Below are 14,256 nucleotides of genomic sequence, written 5' to 3' on the forward strand. Positions count from 1 at the left end.
ACCCGCAGCTGCCACTCTGTGTTCAGATGGGTGATGTTACCTTTTCTGGCAGCCTGGACCGTGAGTGGGCCACCTGCCGGGGGCACAGGGGCAGAGCAGCAGACGCCTGGAGCTGTTGGGCAGCTTAGGGTGTGACTTGCCTTCCTCAGCTCAAGTTCTCTGCAGTGAGCAGCCTGTGCCCTCAATAGAGCTGCTGGAATCGCTCCTTGTCTCAGCGAGCAAGCCAGGCTCCCCAGCGCCCGGTCGCCCAGTCCGTGTGGGGAGCGGTGGGATGGTGGCAGACCCCGAGGGCTCGAGGGCTGGAGGGCTCCGAATCAAGGTGGTGGGAGTGCTGAGGGACCGTGCCAGCTGCAGTCGGGGGCCTCACGGCTCTGAGAGTCAGCGCGGTCCTTCCCCAGACCCTCGGTTCTCACCAGGCCGGCCTCAGCTGGAGGGCTGTGGTGACAGCGGGGCGGCAGAAGTGGCAGGAAGTAGTGGTGGGCTGCACGTGTGTGGGGGCCAGGGATGCCCTGAAGGAGGGGGTCCGGGTGAGAGATTCTGGGCTCTCGTGTGGGCAGCCGGGCACACGAGTGTGACTGTTGGGATGCCTGATCCCTTGGGCCTGGGGGTGGCAGGTCCAGCCTCAGGAGGGGGTGGGTGACTCGAGCTGAGCTGGGCATCTTTGAGGGACGTGACTCTGTTGCTTGTCTCTCCCTGCGGTTGCCCAGTGCACCACTTCAACCTCGGCCGGAGGATCCCCGGCTTTGATTATGGCCCAGACGGGTTCGGCACCGGCCTCACACCACTACACCTTTCTGATGACGGGGAAGGCGGCACGTTCCACTTCCACGACCCTCCGCCTCCCTACACCGCATACAAGTACCCGGACATCGACCAGCCTGATGACCCACCGCCACCCTACGAGGCCTCCATCAACCCTGACAGCGTGTTCTACGACCCCGCAGGTGCTTCCCCCCCGGGGACAGGGAGCAGCGCTAACTGTCCGCCGTGTGCAGCAAGAGGCTCAGGGGTCCTCCTCCCCAGCCCATAGGACCCTGAACCTCCACTTCTTCCTGGCCTTCTGCTTTCCCTTTGGGCTTCCCTTTAAGGTGGAAGGAAGTGCCGTCTGTCGGTAGGCGGGCTTTTCCCAGGGTTGCCCGTGCAGGTGAGCGCTGGCAGTGCCCACGCTGCCACTGGCCTTCTTCCCGTGAACAGCTGTTAGCAGGCAGCCCTTGGGGCACACCCAGCTGGGCTCTGTGGAGAACTGGGGAGCCAGGTGCTGGTGGTTGTGGGGACAGGGCAAGGCCAGAGCTGCAGGGTCCCACCCAGAGCCAACTGCTTGACCGTAAAGACACACGTGTACGTGTGGTGAGCTGAAGAGACACCATCATGACGTTGCCTCCTGTCTGGAAGCAGTTCTGTGAAGAAAGCATTGGTTCTGTGTTGTTGGCCCGATGACTTGAATCTGTTGTCCATCTGATACCACGGAAGCTCATTCCTCACAGAGCTGTGTAGCACAGAGGGAATGCCAGGTTCCTCACCCACTGCCCGGCTTGTCCCTGTGCCTGGTGTGCAGCTCAGGTGGCCCATGCCGTTGGCCCATGTGTTAACACCCTCTAACACGCACGAGCCCCCCTGCGGTCCACCGGCGGGCAGTACCCTGCTCCAAGGTGGCTGGTTCCCTGCGCACCCACGTACAATGCTGTCCTGGGGCCAGCAGTGCGATGTTCACTGGGACTGTGCCTCTGTGGTCTGTAGGCGAGACCTGGATTTGACCCTGCACACACAGATTGTCAGTTTGCTGTCAGGGGGGGTCAGGGTAGAACACGCTTCCTGCCAGGGCTGCTGCTCGTGCTCCCCAGGGCCGGGCAAAGGGGCACGCTGGGCCCTGATGCCCCAAGCTTTGGGAGAAGTTCTGTAAGGAGCAGGCACACTGAAGGGAGTGGGCTGCCACAAAGCTTCCCTCAAACCAGAGATTTCTGCAGACCCCTGTGAGGTTCACAGAGCTGCCTGCTCCGGCCCTGCCCCCTGCATTCTCATCCCCATATTCCAGCCACAGCGTGGCCACTGCCGGCCCAGTAACTTCCTCATGTCACGTGAACCCTGCTTTGACTCCCACCAAGTCCGAGAGGACTTTCCCTCTCCCCTGACTTTGTTCTGCTGACTGTCAAAGCATGTCCCCCAACACCGCACACCATGGCTTGCTCATAGCTGTACCCCTGCACCTCGCACCTTGCCAGGTGGCAAAGGGAGGGGTAAGCACAGCTCCCCCCCAGCCCTACCATCGTGGGAGCATTCAGACAGGAGGAATGTCCCCTGGTTCTGCCCAGCCCACCCTCTTCCCCTGTGCCAGACCCACCATCCTGCTGACACCCTTCTGTCTCGCTGCAGACGACGATGCCTTTGAGCCAGCAGAGGCCAGGCCGCCGACCCCAGGGGATGGGAGCGGTGACGGTGCATCACCCCGGCGCCTGGAGCACCCTCTGCCCACCGCAGGGGCCTCTCTGGCAGACCTGGAAGACTCGGCTGACAGCAGCAGTGCCCTGCTTGTGCCCCCTGACCCTGGCCAGATCGGGAGCACCCCAGCCACAGAGGCGCTGCCGGGGGGCAGCCGCCATAGCCGCAGTTCCCTCAGTACCGTGGTGTAGAGGATGGCCCAGCCCACGGCCCCAACGGGTGGAGAGCACCTTTTTGCTGTCAAGAAAACCTTGATCCCCGTGGGAGACTTACAGGGCCCCTGAGTGAGCCTGGACCCAGCCGCATGGCCGCACACCCACTGATGGCGTGCGTGTGCACACACAGACCACACTGGCCTCCCAAAGGAGCAGACCCCTGCACCGGGTCTCCTGGAGGGCTCCAGAAACATGCATAGCTGTGGGTCCCTGTCTGTTTCTTTTCAAATGGCAGAAGAATGACGAAGTTCGTTCGGACCACACGTTTCAGAAGTAGGGAACAAAGAAGGCACTGTGGGCAGGGGCCAGACCACACCTGGCTTTGGGGGGCTTGCTCGCCGCAGCATGCCATCCGGAGGAGCCTGCCAAACAGCCACTGAGCCCCGGCGGCGGGAGGGGCGCAGCCACGCACCTGCTGTGTTTGTGCCCTGTCAGTATTGTCCGCGCTTGGTCTGCCTCAGGCTAGACGGCCTTGGAGGTTACACAGGGACTGCTCTGAGGATTCCCCCCCCCGCCCACCCAGCTGTGAACATCAGGGGTGACCCTGCCCTGGGCTAGGGGCTGGCCTGGGCCTCTGGTGCCCGAGGCCCTGAGAAGGGGATCCTGGAAGGAGATCGAACTCTCACTCTGTCTTTCCAGCTGGGCTCTGCGAAGCCCAGTTCTGTGCCAGGAGGCCCTGGCCCCACCCTGTCTTTTTTCTCCCCAGCATTGCTGTGCATGGCTCCCCCCAAGAGGCAGCCCTGGAGTTGGGCCAAGGCCCTTAGCCACGCATGAGTGTTCTGGCCCCGGATCCTCCGTTGGGGGTTGGGGGCTAAGCCGGCTCCTGTCTGCTACCCTCTGGAGCCCCCACTCCTATCGAATTTGTCCCTGGGCCTGGCCTGTCCCCCACCCCATCTTGTTTGCGCCATAAAGGGTTGTTTCTTTGTGGGGAGGGGTGGCTGAAATGAATGCCCTCGGCTGTGTCCATCTCCTGAAAGTCCACTTGCACACTGTCACCACTGGGGCGGTGTGCCCAGTGGCCGCATGCCGCCTTCCCATGCTCCTCAGCAGCTCGGGGTGCGGGGTACCCTGCCCAGGGGCCTTTGGACCAAGGGACCCTGTTGCCTGCTCCTGGGCAGTGGTCTCCTGACACGGGGCTTTTAGCATTTCTGAGGTTTGGAGATTAAGCGGGTTCTGTGCGATTTTTCAGCACATCCATATCTTTTCTACGTTGAATGTCTGGATCTTTTCTTTTTGTGTGTGCGCGTGTCTGTGTGTGTGTACATATGTGTCCAGGTTTTGCAGGTGGTGGCGGTACACCAGAACTCGGGCGTGGGGCCCCAGTTTCCCAGGCCAGCCGTGACGTCTTGGGTGGCACTGAGGCACGGCCAGGTTGGCACCTCCGCCCCTTGGCTGAGAGCATGGAGCCCTGCTCCTGGTGCCTCGTGTAGCCTTTCCAGACCAGCATGCAGTGACCAGAGGGTTGACTAGAAGTGGGTACTTTGTGGTGACAGACCTCGGTGGCACGTTCTCACACTCTCCCATTGGAAACCCGTTGTGTTCTTCCAGTATGGAATGAGATTTTTTAGTTGCCCTACACAACTTTCATCCCCCGAGCCGGCCAGAGGTGTAAATTCTGAACTGCCTGTCCAGGCTCACAGGATCCAGAGTGCTGGAGGCAGGCCCCAGGCAGGCGGGCTGCATGCCAAGCAGGCCTGAGCTCCCCTTGCCAAGGGCTGCTCCTTTGAGAATGGCATCCCCACACTGGCTGCTGAAGACGAAGCAGGAAGCGTGTTGTGCCTCCAGCGTGCTGGGCTCAGAGCAGCTGAGGGCTGGAGCAGCAGTCACGGGTCTTACTGGTGCCAGGTGAGTGTCCTGAGCGTGTCTGCTTTGGAGTGACCACCCCAGCGGAGCACAGAGGGGCCTGACCTCTACAGCTGAGAGTCCTTCACAACTCCCATGTCTCTGGCCCATGCCTCGGAACCATGTGTGGAGGGCAAGGCAGTGGCACAAGGTGCATGGGACTGGGGAGCTCCCTGTGGGGACTGAAGGACTGCTGGGGCCAGTCAGGCACACAGGAGGCATTGAGGAGGGAGTGACCAGAAACGGTGGGCCTGCTTCCGGACTGGCCAGGGCTTTGTCCCAGCACCAGGGTGCTCAGCCCGCTGGTGTCCAAGGCCCATGAGCAGTGCTGCTCCAGACCCCCACCTGCTGTGTCTGCAGGAGTTGGCGCCCAGGAGCTGACCTCCCCTGGAGGGTGGTTGTGAGGGGAACAAGGCGGGAGCTGGGGTCTGTCTGGGGGTCCTCGGCCTCCTGCCCGGTTGCCACCCTTTCTAAGATCTGACTGTGCTCCATGGTCTGATGAAGAATCCCGAGGCCAACCCCAGCGAAGACCCTGGTGCTCCTGTGAGAGACTGGGCCCCCAGAGGTACAGGCCAAGCTCTCGGGAGGGGCCCCTCCCCCAGGTCCTGACTTCCCTGGTGGAGGAAGGAGTTGAAACTGTACATTGTCTCTATGCCTGTTTTTTATGTTTTCCTTTCACTAAGGGTTTTTAGTTTGGGTTTATTTTTGGTTGGGTTGGCACTAATCCTTTTCTTAAGATGCTGTGAGAACCATTTCATCCAAATGCCAAATAAATTTGTGTTCTGGAAGAGGCGTGGTCAGTCCTTGGTGTGACCCAAGTGGGGGCGAGAGACTCCAGCCAAGTCGGGGCTGTGTGACCCCGTGGTGGGGATGGGCGGATGAAGGGGTCTGTGCAAGCCAGACCAGACGCAGCACTCCACGATGCCCCTGCTGCTTCTGCTCTCCGATTATGGCCCTTTCAGTAATTTTCCAGTTTGTGGTGGAGAACAAAGGGGTGCCCAGGGGACTCAACCTCAGACGGGTCCTTGTGCTCACCTTCCTAACCCAGCATTCCTGGCAACTGGCTCCAGGTTGGGCATTGGGGGCCCAGGGGCTGGGTGGGTGAGGGGCCAGGGTTAGGAAAGAAATAGGGAGCCCCTTGATGGGGATAGGAGCCTTGAGGACAGGTCCCTCATTCTTGAACACACCTGCTGGGGTCATGAGGGGTCCTGAGTGCCATCAGCATTGCTGACAGCACCGCTTCCCCAAAGTGGGAAGAGCCTGGCCCTCTGGAGATTGGAAAGAGGTATCACCCCACCCCACCACCCTCCCTTCACCCCACTGGCACAGTCGTGCTCACGTCCACAGGCACACACATTGCCAGATACAGAGCTCTTTCCAAACTGTCACCTTCCCAGTTACACCAAGGGACAGAGAAATCAGCCCCACTTTTCCAGGAGAGCGAATTGAGGGAACGGGCTCAGGCCACAGCCTGGGGTCAGGGCCGTGGGAGAGCTGCAGCTTCCCAGATGGTGGAGTGATCCCCCAAAGGAAGGTCTTGCCCCAGGTGTACAGGGGGGATACCTGTACAAGAGAGGCTATGGGGCAGGGAGTGGTCCCAGGCCCACAACAGAGAGGAAAGACTCCCTCCCACCCCAGCCTCAAAAGTCAAGAGCACTGGGTTTCAAGGTGCCCTCCTCCTTGATCTGCTGTCCTTGCTCGGTGGCCTTGGCATGTCACTCCCGGTCCCCAGCCTCCATTTCCTCATCTTTAAATGGGCATCCTAGCGTCACGCCCATTCACTGAGAGTCCGGTTAAAGCACTTCGCTTCAGTGAATGCCAGCGATTGTTGCTGGCACACGGCCGCAGCTCTGGGATCAGAGGCGGTGCCTGCTGATCTCAGACCTCTGTCTTTCCTGCTGGTGGCCCTGCCTGGACACCGCCCCCTCGGACCCTCTCTGCAGTGGCCTGCCAGTGAGCCCACAGTTAGCCACGCCCCTAGCCCACCCCACTAACAGCCGCCTCGCCTGCCCCACTGTCCTCTGGCACCTTCCAGTCCTCTGGAGTCTGTGGCTGCTGCACCATGCAGTCTCTGGGCTTGGTACTCGCCTTCCTCACCGTGCCACTGGTGGTGTGCGGGGACCCAGAAGGTGAGCACCTGGACCCTGCCCTTCTGCTCAGGAATCAACACTTCCTCATAGCTCCCCCTTCTCCCTGTTAAGCCCTGCCACTGGGAGGTTTCCTTGGGGGAGGAGATATTGGGGTCTGGGACAGAAGAGCAGGGTCTGTGCTAGCCTCCTCTGGCCTAAGCCCTGCACCCCCATTCCTGGACCCTGACTGGGATGGAGCTCAGAGAGGACTCAGATGGCTGTCCCTCATCTCAGTCCCCTGTCCACTATCCACAGGCACCTGGTGCTACGACTCCCAGGACCCGAAGTGTGGTGAGGACAGAGTGTCGTGTGAGGCTGTGTGGGATGTCTTTGTCCTGTGACCACTAGACAGTCTGGTGCTAGTGTGACCCAAAAGCTGTGGCATGCTGAGCTGCTGTGGTCTCTGCAGGCTTCTGTCTGGAGTCCTGGGTCGCAGGGGCTGTCTGGGCACCAGAAGGCATGCGCGTGACCGTCCCCCTGCATGTGTGTCCAGGTCTGTTGCTGGTGTGACCTGGATCCTTCCACGTGTGCCAAGCTGTTCGTATCGGTGGGGCCCGTGAGCCTGTTGGTGTGACCAGCCCATGCGCGAGCAGGGGGTACAGGCGCCCAGTGTGGGCGCGGGACCGTCATGCCAGGAGACCATTCCACCCCCGTTCCCTGTGGGGCAGTCTCCCTGCAGGTGACTGTGTGTCAGAGTATGGTCCAGACCGGGTGGTGCCAGCCTGCGTAAGAGTGTCGCAAACACTGTGGTCCTTTCAGGTCAGCAGGGTGTGTGAGGCAGTTGTGGCCTGTCTAGGTGTGTGTGGGATGGGGTGAGCAGGGATGAACTTCCTCAGGCTGGGTAATTCTCTGTGTATGTGTGCAAAGGAGCACTGTCTTCCTCTGTGTACCCCCAAGTTGCCTCCCTGACCGCCCCCACAGATTCCTGGCCTTGTTCCCTCAGGCCCCACCCACTGGAAGGAGATGGCCCCTGCCTGTGGGGGCCCAGCCCAGTCCCCCATCAACATTGACCTTCACCTGGTCCAGCAGGACCCCACCCTGGGACCTTTCATCTTCCAAGGCTACAGCTCAGCACCTCCAGGCCCATGGACCCTGGAAAATGATGGCCATACAGGTCAGTATCCTGGGACCAGGACCCCCCACAGACAGGAGCAGGAACCCCCTGGGAGTGGGAGCTACTGCTCCCCACCCTCCCACCCCCCCACACACACAGGGATCAAAATCTCCACAGTCAGCATCAGAACGGCCACACACATTGGTAAAGACACTCTCAACGGGGGTCATGAAGCCCCATATACAGGGGTCAGGACCCCCCCAACAATAGCAATCAGCCATTGCCCCCTAGGACCGGGAGTCAGGACATTCCCAGAAGTCAGAGCCCCCCCCCCCAGCACCAGGATGCCCCAGAAGTCATCACAACCCCCCCATATCACACATAGCTGTGATGGGTCCAAACTCCAGCCACAGGAGGGCCACCCTCTCCCCCGTCCTTGCAGGGTGGATTATTTCCCCTGCAGTCTGCTGACCCACAGAGGGGCCTGGATACCAAATGAGGTCCTGATTCCATGGAAGCCTAGCTAGGGAGCAGACTGGCCCGAAGGGGACCTGTGCTGGCACCCTGGGCTCTAATAGCCCACGGGTGGGCAGGTGGGAGGAAAGAGAGAGTCACACGCTCCTCTACCTTCAGTGCTGCTCCGCCTGGACATTGGCCCGCAGAGCCGCCTGGAGATTCGGGGCGCGGGGCTGCCCCTGCCTGCCTACCGTGCACTGCAGCTGCACTTCCACTGGGGGGGCCCTGGGCGAGCAGGCTCAGAGCACAGCCTAGATGGGCAGCGCCGCCCCATGGAGGTGGGCTTGGGCATGGGGTAGGGTGGTGGGAGAGCCCCGTGGAAGGGGCAGCTGGTACCTCTCATGATCTGTGCCTCTCCAGATGCACGTGATCCACATGAACACCAGGCACCAGAGCCTGGAGGAGGCTCGAAGTCACCCTGACGGGCTGGCGGTGCTGGCGGTGCTGCTGGTGGTGAGGGAGGGACAAAGGAGCTCTGTGACTTCTTGTGCTCTGCAAAGGGGGCAGAGTGGGCCTGTCCAGTCTGGGTGGGGCTGTTGGAGGAGTGCATAGGGTTTGTAGGATTTAAAGGGTTCTGTGGGAGGATGGGGCCAGCCAGAGGTCTCCCAGCTACTGGGAGCCACTTACAGTCTCCCCTAGATCCCCTCAGAGTTCCCCCTTTGGAGGCCCGTCCACTCAGAGCCTCTCTCACTTGGAGACCCCTCCCCAGGAGCAGGACACTGACAATGCCAACTTCTCCGCCCTTGTGTCGGGCCTGAAGAACGTGTCTGAGCGCGGTGAGGAGCCACGGGGTCGCGGCCGGGGCTGGGGGTTGCTGGGGGCCGGGGCGGCCGGGCACAAGGAGGTCGGTTCCAATCCCGCCTCCCCTCCCCCGCCCAGGGGTCTCGGTGAATCTGGCGGCCACCTTCCCGCTGGCCTCCCTGCTGCCGGGTGCCTCCCGCCTCTCGCGCTACTACCGCTACTCAGGGTCGCTGACCACGCCCGGCTGCCAGCCCGCGGTCGTCTGGACGGTCTTCGAGGACGCGGTACCCATCGGGCGCGCGCAGGTGGGGCCGCCACCCCTTCCCTGGACGGGGCTGCCCTCCTCCTTCCCTCCCCCCCGCCGCCCCGGGCCGCCCACGTCTTGACCTGTCTCTGCCCCGAACCCTCAGGTGGCCCAGTTCCAGACTGTGCTCCAGGCCGGGCTCCCCGGCTCGAGCCCCGCGCCGCTCACGGACAACTTCCGCCCGCAGCAGCCTCTCGGGGGGCGCAGGGTCTCGGCCTCTCCCGGCGCCTCCATCCGCGCGGCAGCTTCGGGCCCCGCGCCGCCCCTAGCCCGTGTGCGCGGGGCTCTGCTAGGCCTGGGGCTGTTTGTGGCTCTGCCAGAGCCCCTAGGAGCCAGATTCGACCCCTTCCCGCAATAAACGATGCTCAGAGTGACCTTGCCCTCGCGTCCCTTGCGGGGTGGGGTGGGGTGGGAGCGCACCGCCTCTCCCACGGAGGCCGCATTCCTGCCCTAGCCCCGCTGAGGCCTCGGTGTGCCGCCCAACAGGGAGACCCCCGAGCCACCCTCCCCCATCCCATCGCAACCAGTCCCAGACCCCCACCCAGAACACCCAGACCTCCTCAGATTCCTCTGAGAGGGAGAAGGTGCCCCCATTTCCAAGGAGAAAAACTCGCAGGTCGTAGAAACACCACTTGCTAAAATCTAAGACTACACATTTTATTTGAAAAAAACAAGCTGGCTGACTGACCCCAGGCCACAGTACGGGCTAAAGGGTGACTTCAACGGACTGGTTCCAGGCTCTGCTGCAGGCTGTGCTAGGTGAGTGCGTCCTGGTGACAAGGACAGCTAGTGAAATTGCGCCCAGGTGACACCGGAAAGTTAGGCTGTGGAGCCTCAGTGTAGGGTGACACTTGCTGGAGAGCCTGTGGTGAGGCTAAGTGAAGGGTGACGTGTCCTTGGCGTCACTGTCCGCAGCGAAGCTAAGACTAGATGCCACTGTGCCAGGCAATGTTGTCCAGTGAGAGGCTGGGTCTGTCAGTAGAGTGAAGCTGGCCAGGGTCAAGCTGCTGTCCAGTTCATGCCCTGTGGACTGCGGTCGTACATCCGGGCGTCATTGCCCTGACTGAGGCTGTGTCCAGGTGACAACGTCCCAGCCACCCGCGTGTCCCTAACGTCTGTTGAGTAATGTGTGGGTCACACACTATCTCAGTGCTTGGCAGCTCTGCTTCCGGCCCAAGACCCCTAAGAAAAACAAACAACAAAACCAAAAACCACGGCACCGGAAAAAACCAACATCCTCCCCTGAGGCAGACCCTTGGGCTCTCCCCCAGGCTCTCCCGAGGCTGCTACACCCCTGACCCACACCCTTCTGCAGCTCTAAGGCCACAAGGGGAGGCTCCACCCCTCCTCCTGCCCAGACTCAGGCTCGGCCGCGATCACCGGCTGCGCGGAGCCATCCGCACTCCTCAGACGTGGTCCCCGGCAGTCCCGAGCCTCTGCGCGTCCCGACGCCCGCATCCCAAAGCCGCAGCGCTAGCAGGCGGCGTCTGAGGCCCCTTCTCCATCCACGAGGGTGGTGGATCTGTCCATACAAATATATCGCCCGAGGGCCCTTCCAGCACCCGGTCCTGGCAGCCCTCGGCGGGGCTGCCCTCAATCCCCGCCGCCCTGCGGGGCCCCGGGCGGCACCGGCGTCTTCTTGAAGTTCTTCCTGGCGGGGGCCCGGTTCGCGCCGCCGTCCGCAGGGCCGTCCGGGGCGTCGTCGGCGGGCCTCGCCACCGCTGCCAGGGCGTTCATGGTGCCGAGCGCCCGCAGCAGGGACGGGCCGCGGGGCGCGGCGCGGGGGGCGGCGCGGGGCTCCCGGCGGGCGGGCGGCGGCGGCGGCGGCGGCGGCAGCAGCTCGCGCAGGGCGTCCAGCTCGGCACGCAGCTCCGCGCGCAGCGCCTCCAGCCCCGCGCCCAGCTCGGCTCGCACAGCCGCCAGGCCCTCCTGCAGCCGCCGCTCGCTCACCTCCAGGACGCCCGCCGGGTAGGTGGCCCCGCCGCGCGGCTCCCCGCACACTGAGCACACGGAGCCGCTGCTGCGCGCGTCGGCTCGCTCCACTGCCCCCGGCGCCCGGGCCTCCCCCGCCGCGGCCCCCGCGCGCTCCACCAGCCGCAGCAGCCGAGGCGCGTCGGCCCGCGCTGCCGCCTCGGCCCGGAGCTGGCCCCGCAGGCGAGCCAGGCGGCCCGGGGCGCGGGCTTCTTCAGGGCCCGGCCCGTTGGGCTGCGGCCCGTGGTCCCGCCGGCGGCCAACGGTCCGTCGCAGCGCCTCGCTCGCGCCGTACGCGTTGCGCGCCTGGACCCACGGGCGCCCGGGTTCCGCCGCCATCCGCGCCGCCGCCGCCCGCCGCCGCCACCGCCACCGGAGCCGGGCCTGGTCGGGAGCCCCAGCCCGCAGCCTAGCGACCGCTGGGGCCCCGGCGACGCTCCGTGGAGAGGGCCCCCGGGATGGCTGTGGGAACGACCAAGGCCTCGGGGGATCTGGCCTGGGGCCCGGGGAACTCCAGTAGGGCAGGGGTGGGGGGACCGCGTGGATGGAGCCCCAGGGGACCCCGGCGGGTCGATGCAGGCAGGCTTGAGTGTGCTGGATCTGCTCACAGGGACGGCTCTATCGGACGGCAGGGCGTGACAGGACGTGGAATGAAGGCTGCAGAAGCCTAGGCGCCCAGACTAGAGTCAGGGACCAGGCTCGCACCCTCTACTATAAACTACTGTCCCCATCACCGGCAGGGGTTAATTATGGACCCGCCTGCCCCAGTCCTCCTCACTGGCTAGGGCCCCCACTTCCATACCATAGTCCAGGCCGCTATTATCCCCGTCCCCCCCCCCGCCAGCTGCAGAAATCCGTCCTCTGCGTGGGCACCCCCATTCAGGCTCTTCAGGGGTCTGGGTGGCTCTCTGCTGTGCCCCAGTCCTCAGGGAGCCGCTGGATGTCCCAGCCCACCTCACACTGTGTCCTGGCCGTGTCTTTTACCCAACAATTTCCACCCCTTGGGCCTTTTAGTCAGGCCATTTCTCCTGCTGGGAATGCCCCCACACACCATTTGCCTGGCTGCTCCCACTCATTCCACCTCTGCAGGACAGCTTCCTTGACCACTCTGGCCCCAGCAGGTGACTCAGGCCCCTGGCCCATAGCATGTTTAAGCCGCGCTCTGTTTTCTGTCCGCCTGGATCCACAGTAGGGGCCCTGAGCCCAGGGCGACTGGGTCACTCAGTTCTCAGAGGTACTAAACAGACGAATGATGGATGCAGGAGTAGATGAGTGAATGAGTCTGGGGCTGAGGGTCCTGGTAGGGCAGGGCCTCTACCACCCACCCTGGTCAGCCCGTGCACCTCCTCAGCCTGGCACTGAAGACCCTTGTAGTCATGCCTGCTGGCTCTCCTGACCCTGGCACCTTTTCCACTTGTGTGGGTGCTCCCCACTGCGGTACTCCGTCCTTCCTCACCCCGGTGCCTTCACCCATGCAACCCGCCTGTGCCCATCACAGGGTCATGGGCAGTGCCCTGTGGGCAGTAGCCCTCTGCCCAGCGTGATGCTCTCACTGAACCCTTGGGGCTAGTTAGGACTCTGGGTGCCCTGGGGGCCTCCCCAGCAAATTGTGGGGAGGGAGGGCCTGGCGTGAATCCAGGCTGGGCGGGGACCTGTGTCCCCAGAGCCCACAGGGGCCTAGCCGCTACGTAGCTCTGTGCCCGTGTGTGTGTGTGTGTGTGTGTGTGTGTGTGTGTGTGTGTGTCGCTGAGGGTGCTGCCAGCCCTGTTCTTTGGCAGCCTTGGCCCCAGGCCACCATGAAGACTTCTGGATCGCATTCATTCATTCATTCATTGCAGCCTCTCTGGAAGGTGCAAAGGGAGGCGAGAATTTGACACTCCGTCAAACCCCACAGACCCCCCCATTCCTGCTGAGTCACCTGACCCCCTGGGACCTCCAGCATCTGGTTCTGCGGGTCCCTAGAGCCTCGTTAACCATACTCCTGCCTCCCTCCCCTCAGTAATTAAAATACTGCAGACCAAAATGCCCTGGACTCCTTCCCCAGGCCTGCTGGAGTCAGGTTGTGTGACCCAGGGGCTCTGCCTCCTCTGAGCCTCACCTATGAAATGGAGGAGGCTTCCCAGATGCGTGGTGAGGGCACAGCAGGGAGGCTGGGAAAGGCTGGAGCGGAGGAGGGGGTGATGGTGGACAGACTCCAGATTTGCCATGTGGTATGAGAGCCAGGAAGGGTGGGGCTGGGCTGCCAGGGAGACAGGGGCTGCACAGTTTTCTGACTGTTGAGGCTGATGGAGGGATGTGATAGGAGCAGTGTTTGCAGTGAGGAGCTCACGGTCCTGCAGGTGCGGCAGATCTGAGGTCATGGCTGGTGGCAGAGTGTCCCAAAGTCATGGGCAGACAGACCGCACAGGAGCGAGTGCAGAGCGGGAAGGGAGGCCCCAGGGACGCCGACCAGCCCTGAGGAGGGCTGCAGAGGTGTTGGTGAGGGGTGAACAGGCAGCTGTGGTCCACATGACCCTGAGCCCCTGAGGTCAAGTGCAGCAATAGTCAAGAAACAGGTTGCGGTGACCCTGGCCTGAGCTTCACAGGTGGAGGGGTCAGCAGAAGCTGAGGACAGGAGGTGAGGGGATAGGTTGGGGAGCCCTTGCCTAGGCTCACTGGTCAGAACAGAGGTAGCTTCAGAAGGAATGGGGGAAGAAGCAGGAACAGAGCTACTCACTGGGCCGGGGGACCGGCACACAGGCCTGCTTTCTGGTTCTTATGCTTTCTAGAATATCCTCACAGCCCAGCCTGCCCAGCCCCCCTGCACGGAGGAACTGACTGGGGCCCAGTGCGGGGCCCAGCTCCTTCCCCATTCTGGCGCCCTCTGTGTGCCCAGGGCCAGAGCCAGGTCTGCTGGGGTGGGAGGCTGGCTGTGATTGGGGGAAGCCACCAGCTCTGGGAGCTGTCCCCATCTGGGCTCTGTGCATTCAGGTAGACCCCTCTGCAAGGCTGGGTTGGGCGATTAGCGGGCTTGGCCACTGATTAACTCAGGGTCTGGGAGGAGGGAAA

At 63.0% G+C, this 14,256-nt stretch overlaps 3 protein-coding genes across 4 annotated transcripts in view; 2 read left to right on the forward strand and 1 right to left on the reverse strand.

Annotated features, from left to right (window-relative positions):
* DGCR2 (DiGeorge syndrome critical region gene 2) overlaps positions 1 to 5,281 on the forward strand; it is an 89,503-nt gene extending 84,222 nt beyond the window's left edge. For both annotated transcript variants that reach the window (XM_045815210.2, XM_045815211.2), the window contains exons 9-10: positions 708 to 944; positions 2,371 to 5,281. In XM_045815210.2, coding sequence (XP_045671166.2) covers positions 708 to 944; positions 2,371 to 2,627 — 494 coding nt within the window. In that variant the 3' untranslated portion in view covers positions 2,628 to 5,281. The remainder of the gene's footprint in view (positions 1 to 707; positions 945 to 2,370) is intronic.
* A 32-nt stretch (positions 5,282 to 5,313) lies between these two features.
* On the forward strand, positions 5,314 to 9,605 carry LOC123803612 (carbonic anhydrase 15-like). The gene is made up of 8 exons (XM_045815212.2): positions 5,314 to 6,622; positions 6,878 to 6,913; positions 7,566 to 7,736; positions 8,310 to 8,470; positions 8,553 to 8,645; positions 8,902 to 8,968; positions 9,072 to 9,238; positions 9,344 to 9,605. Exons 1-8 carry the CDS (start codon positions 6,556 to 6,558, stop codon positions 9,593 to 9,595), a joined length of 1,014 nt encoding a protein of 337 aa, XP_045671168.2. The 5' UTR covers positions 5,314 to 6,555; the 3' UTR covers positions 9,596 to 9,605.
* Positions 9,606 to 9,871: 266 nt separating this feature from the next.
* On the reverse strand, positions 9,872 to 11,547 carry LOC123803597 (protein FAM246B-like). Its single transcript, XM_045815184.2, has one exon. The coding sequence runs from the start codon at positions 11,545 to 11,547 to the stop codon at positions 10,831 to 10,833; it is 717 nt and encodes a 238-aa protein (XP_045671140.1). The 3' UTR covers positions 9,872 to 10,830.
* Positions 11,548 to 14,256: the final 2,709 nt, after the last annotated feature.

The sequence above is a fragment of the Ursus americanus genome, chromosome 30 (assembly GCF_024610735.1).
Source record: "Ursus americanus isolate L20-20 chromosome 30, mUrsAme1.1.p, whole genome shotgun sequence".
Lineage (NCBI taxonomy): Eukaryota > Metazoa > Chordata > Mammalia > Carnivora > Ursidae > Ursus > Ursus americanus.

Coding starts and splice junctions, on each gene's coding strand:
- LOC123803597 (XM_045815184.2), bottom strand. CDS start 11,547: ATGGCGGCGGAACCCGGGCGCCCGTGGGTCCAGGCGCGCAACGCGTAC.
- LOC123803612 (XM_045815212.2), top strand. CDS start 6,556: ATGCAGTCTCTGGGCTTGGTACTCGCCTTCCTCACCGTGCCACTGGTG. Junction 6,914..7,565: donor CTCCCAGGACCCGAAGTGTG/GTGAGGACAGAG, acceptor TTGTTCCCTCAG/GCCCCACCCACTGGAAGGAG. Junction 8,471..8,552: donor GGCAGCGCCGCCCCATGGAG/GTGGGCTTGGGC, acceptor GTGCCTCTCCAG/ATGCACGTGATCCACATGAA.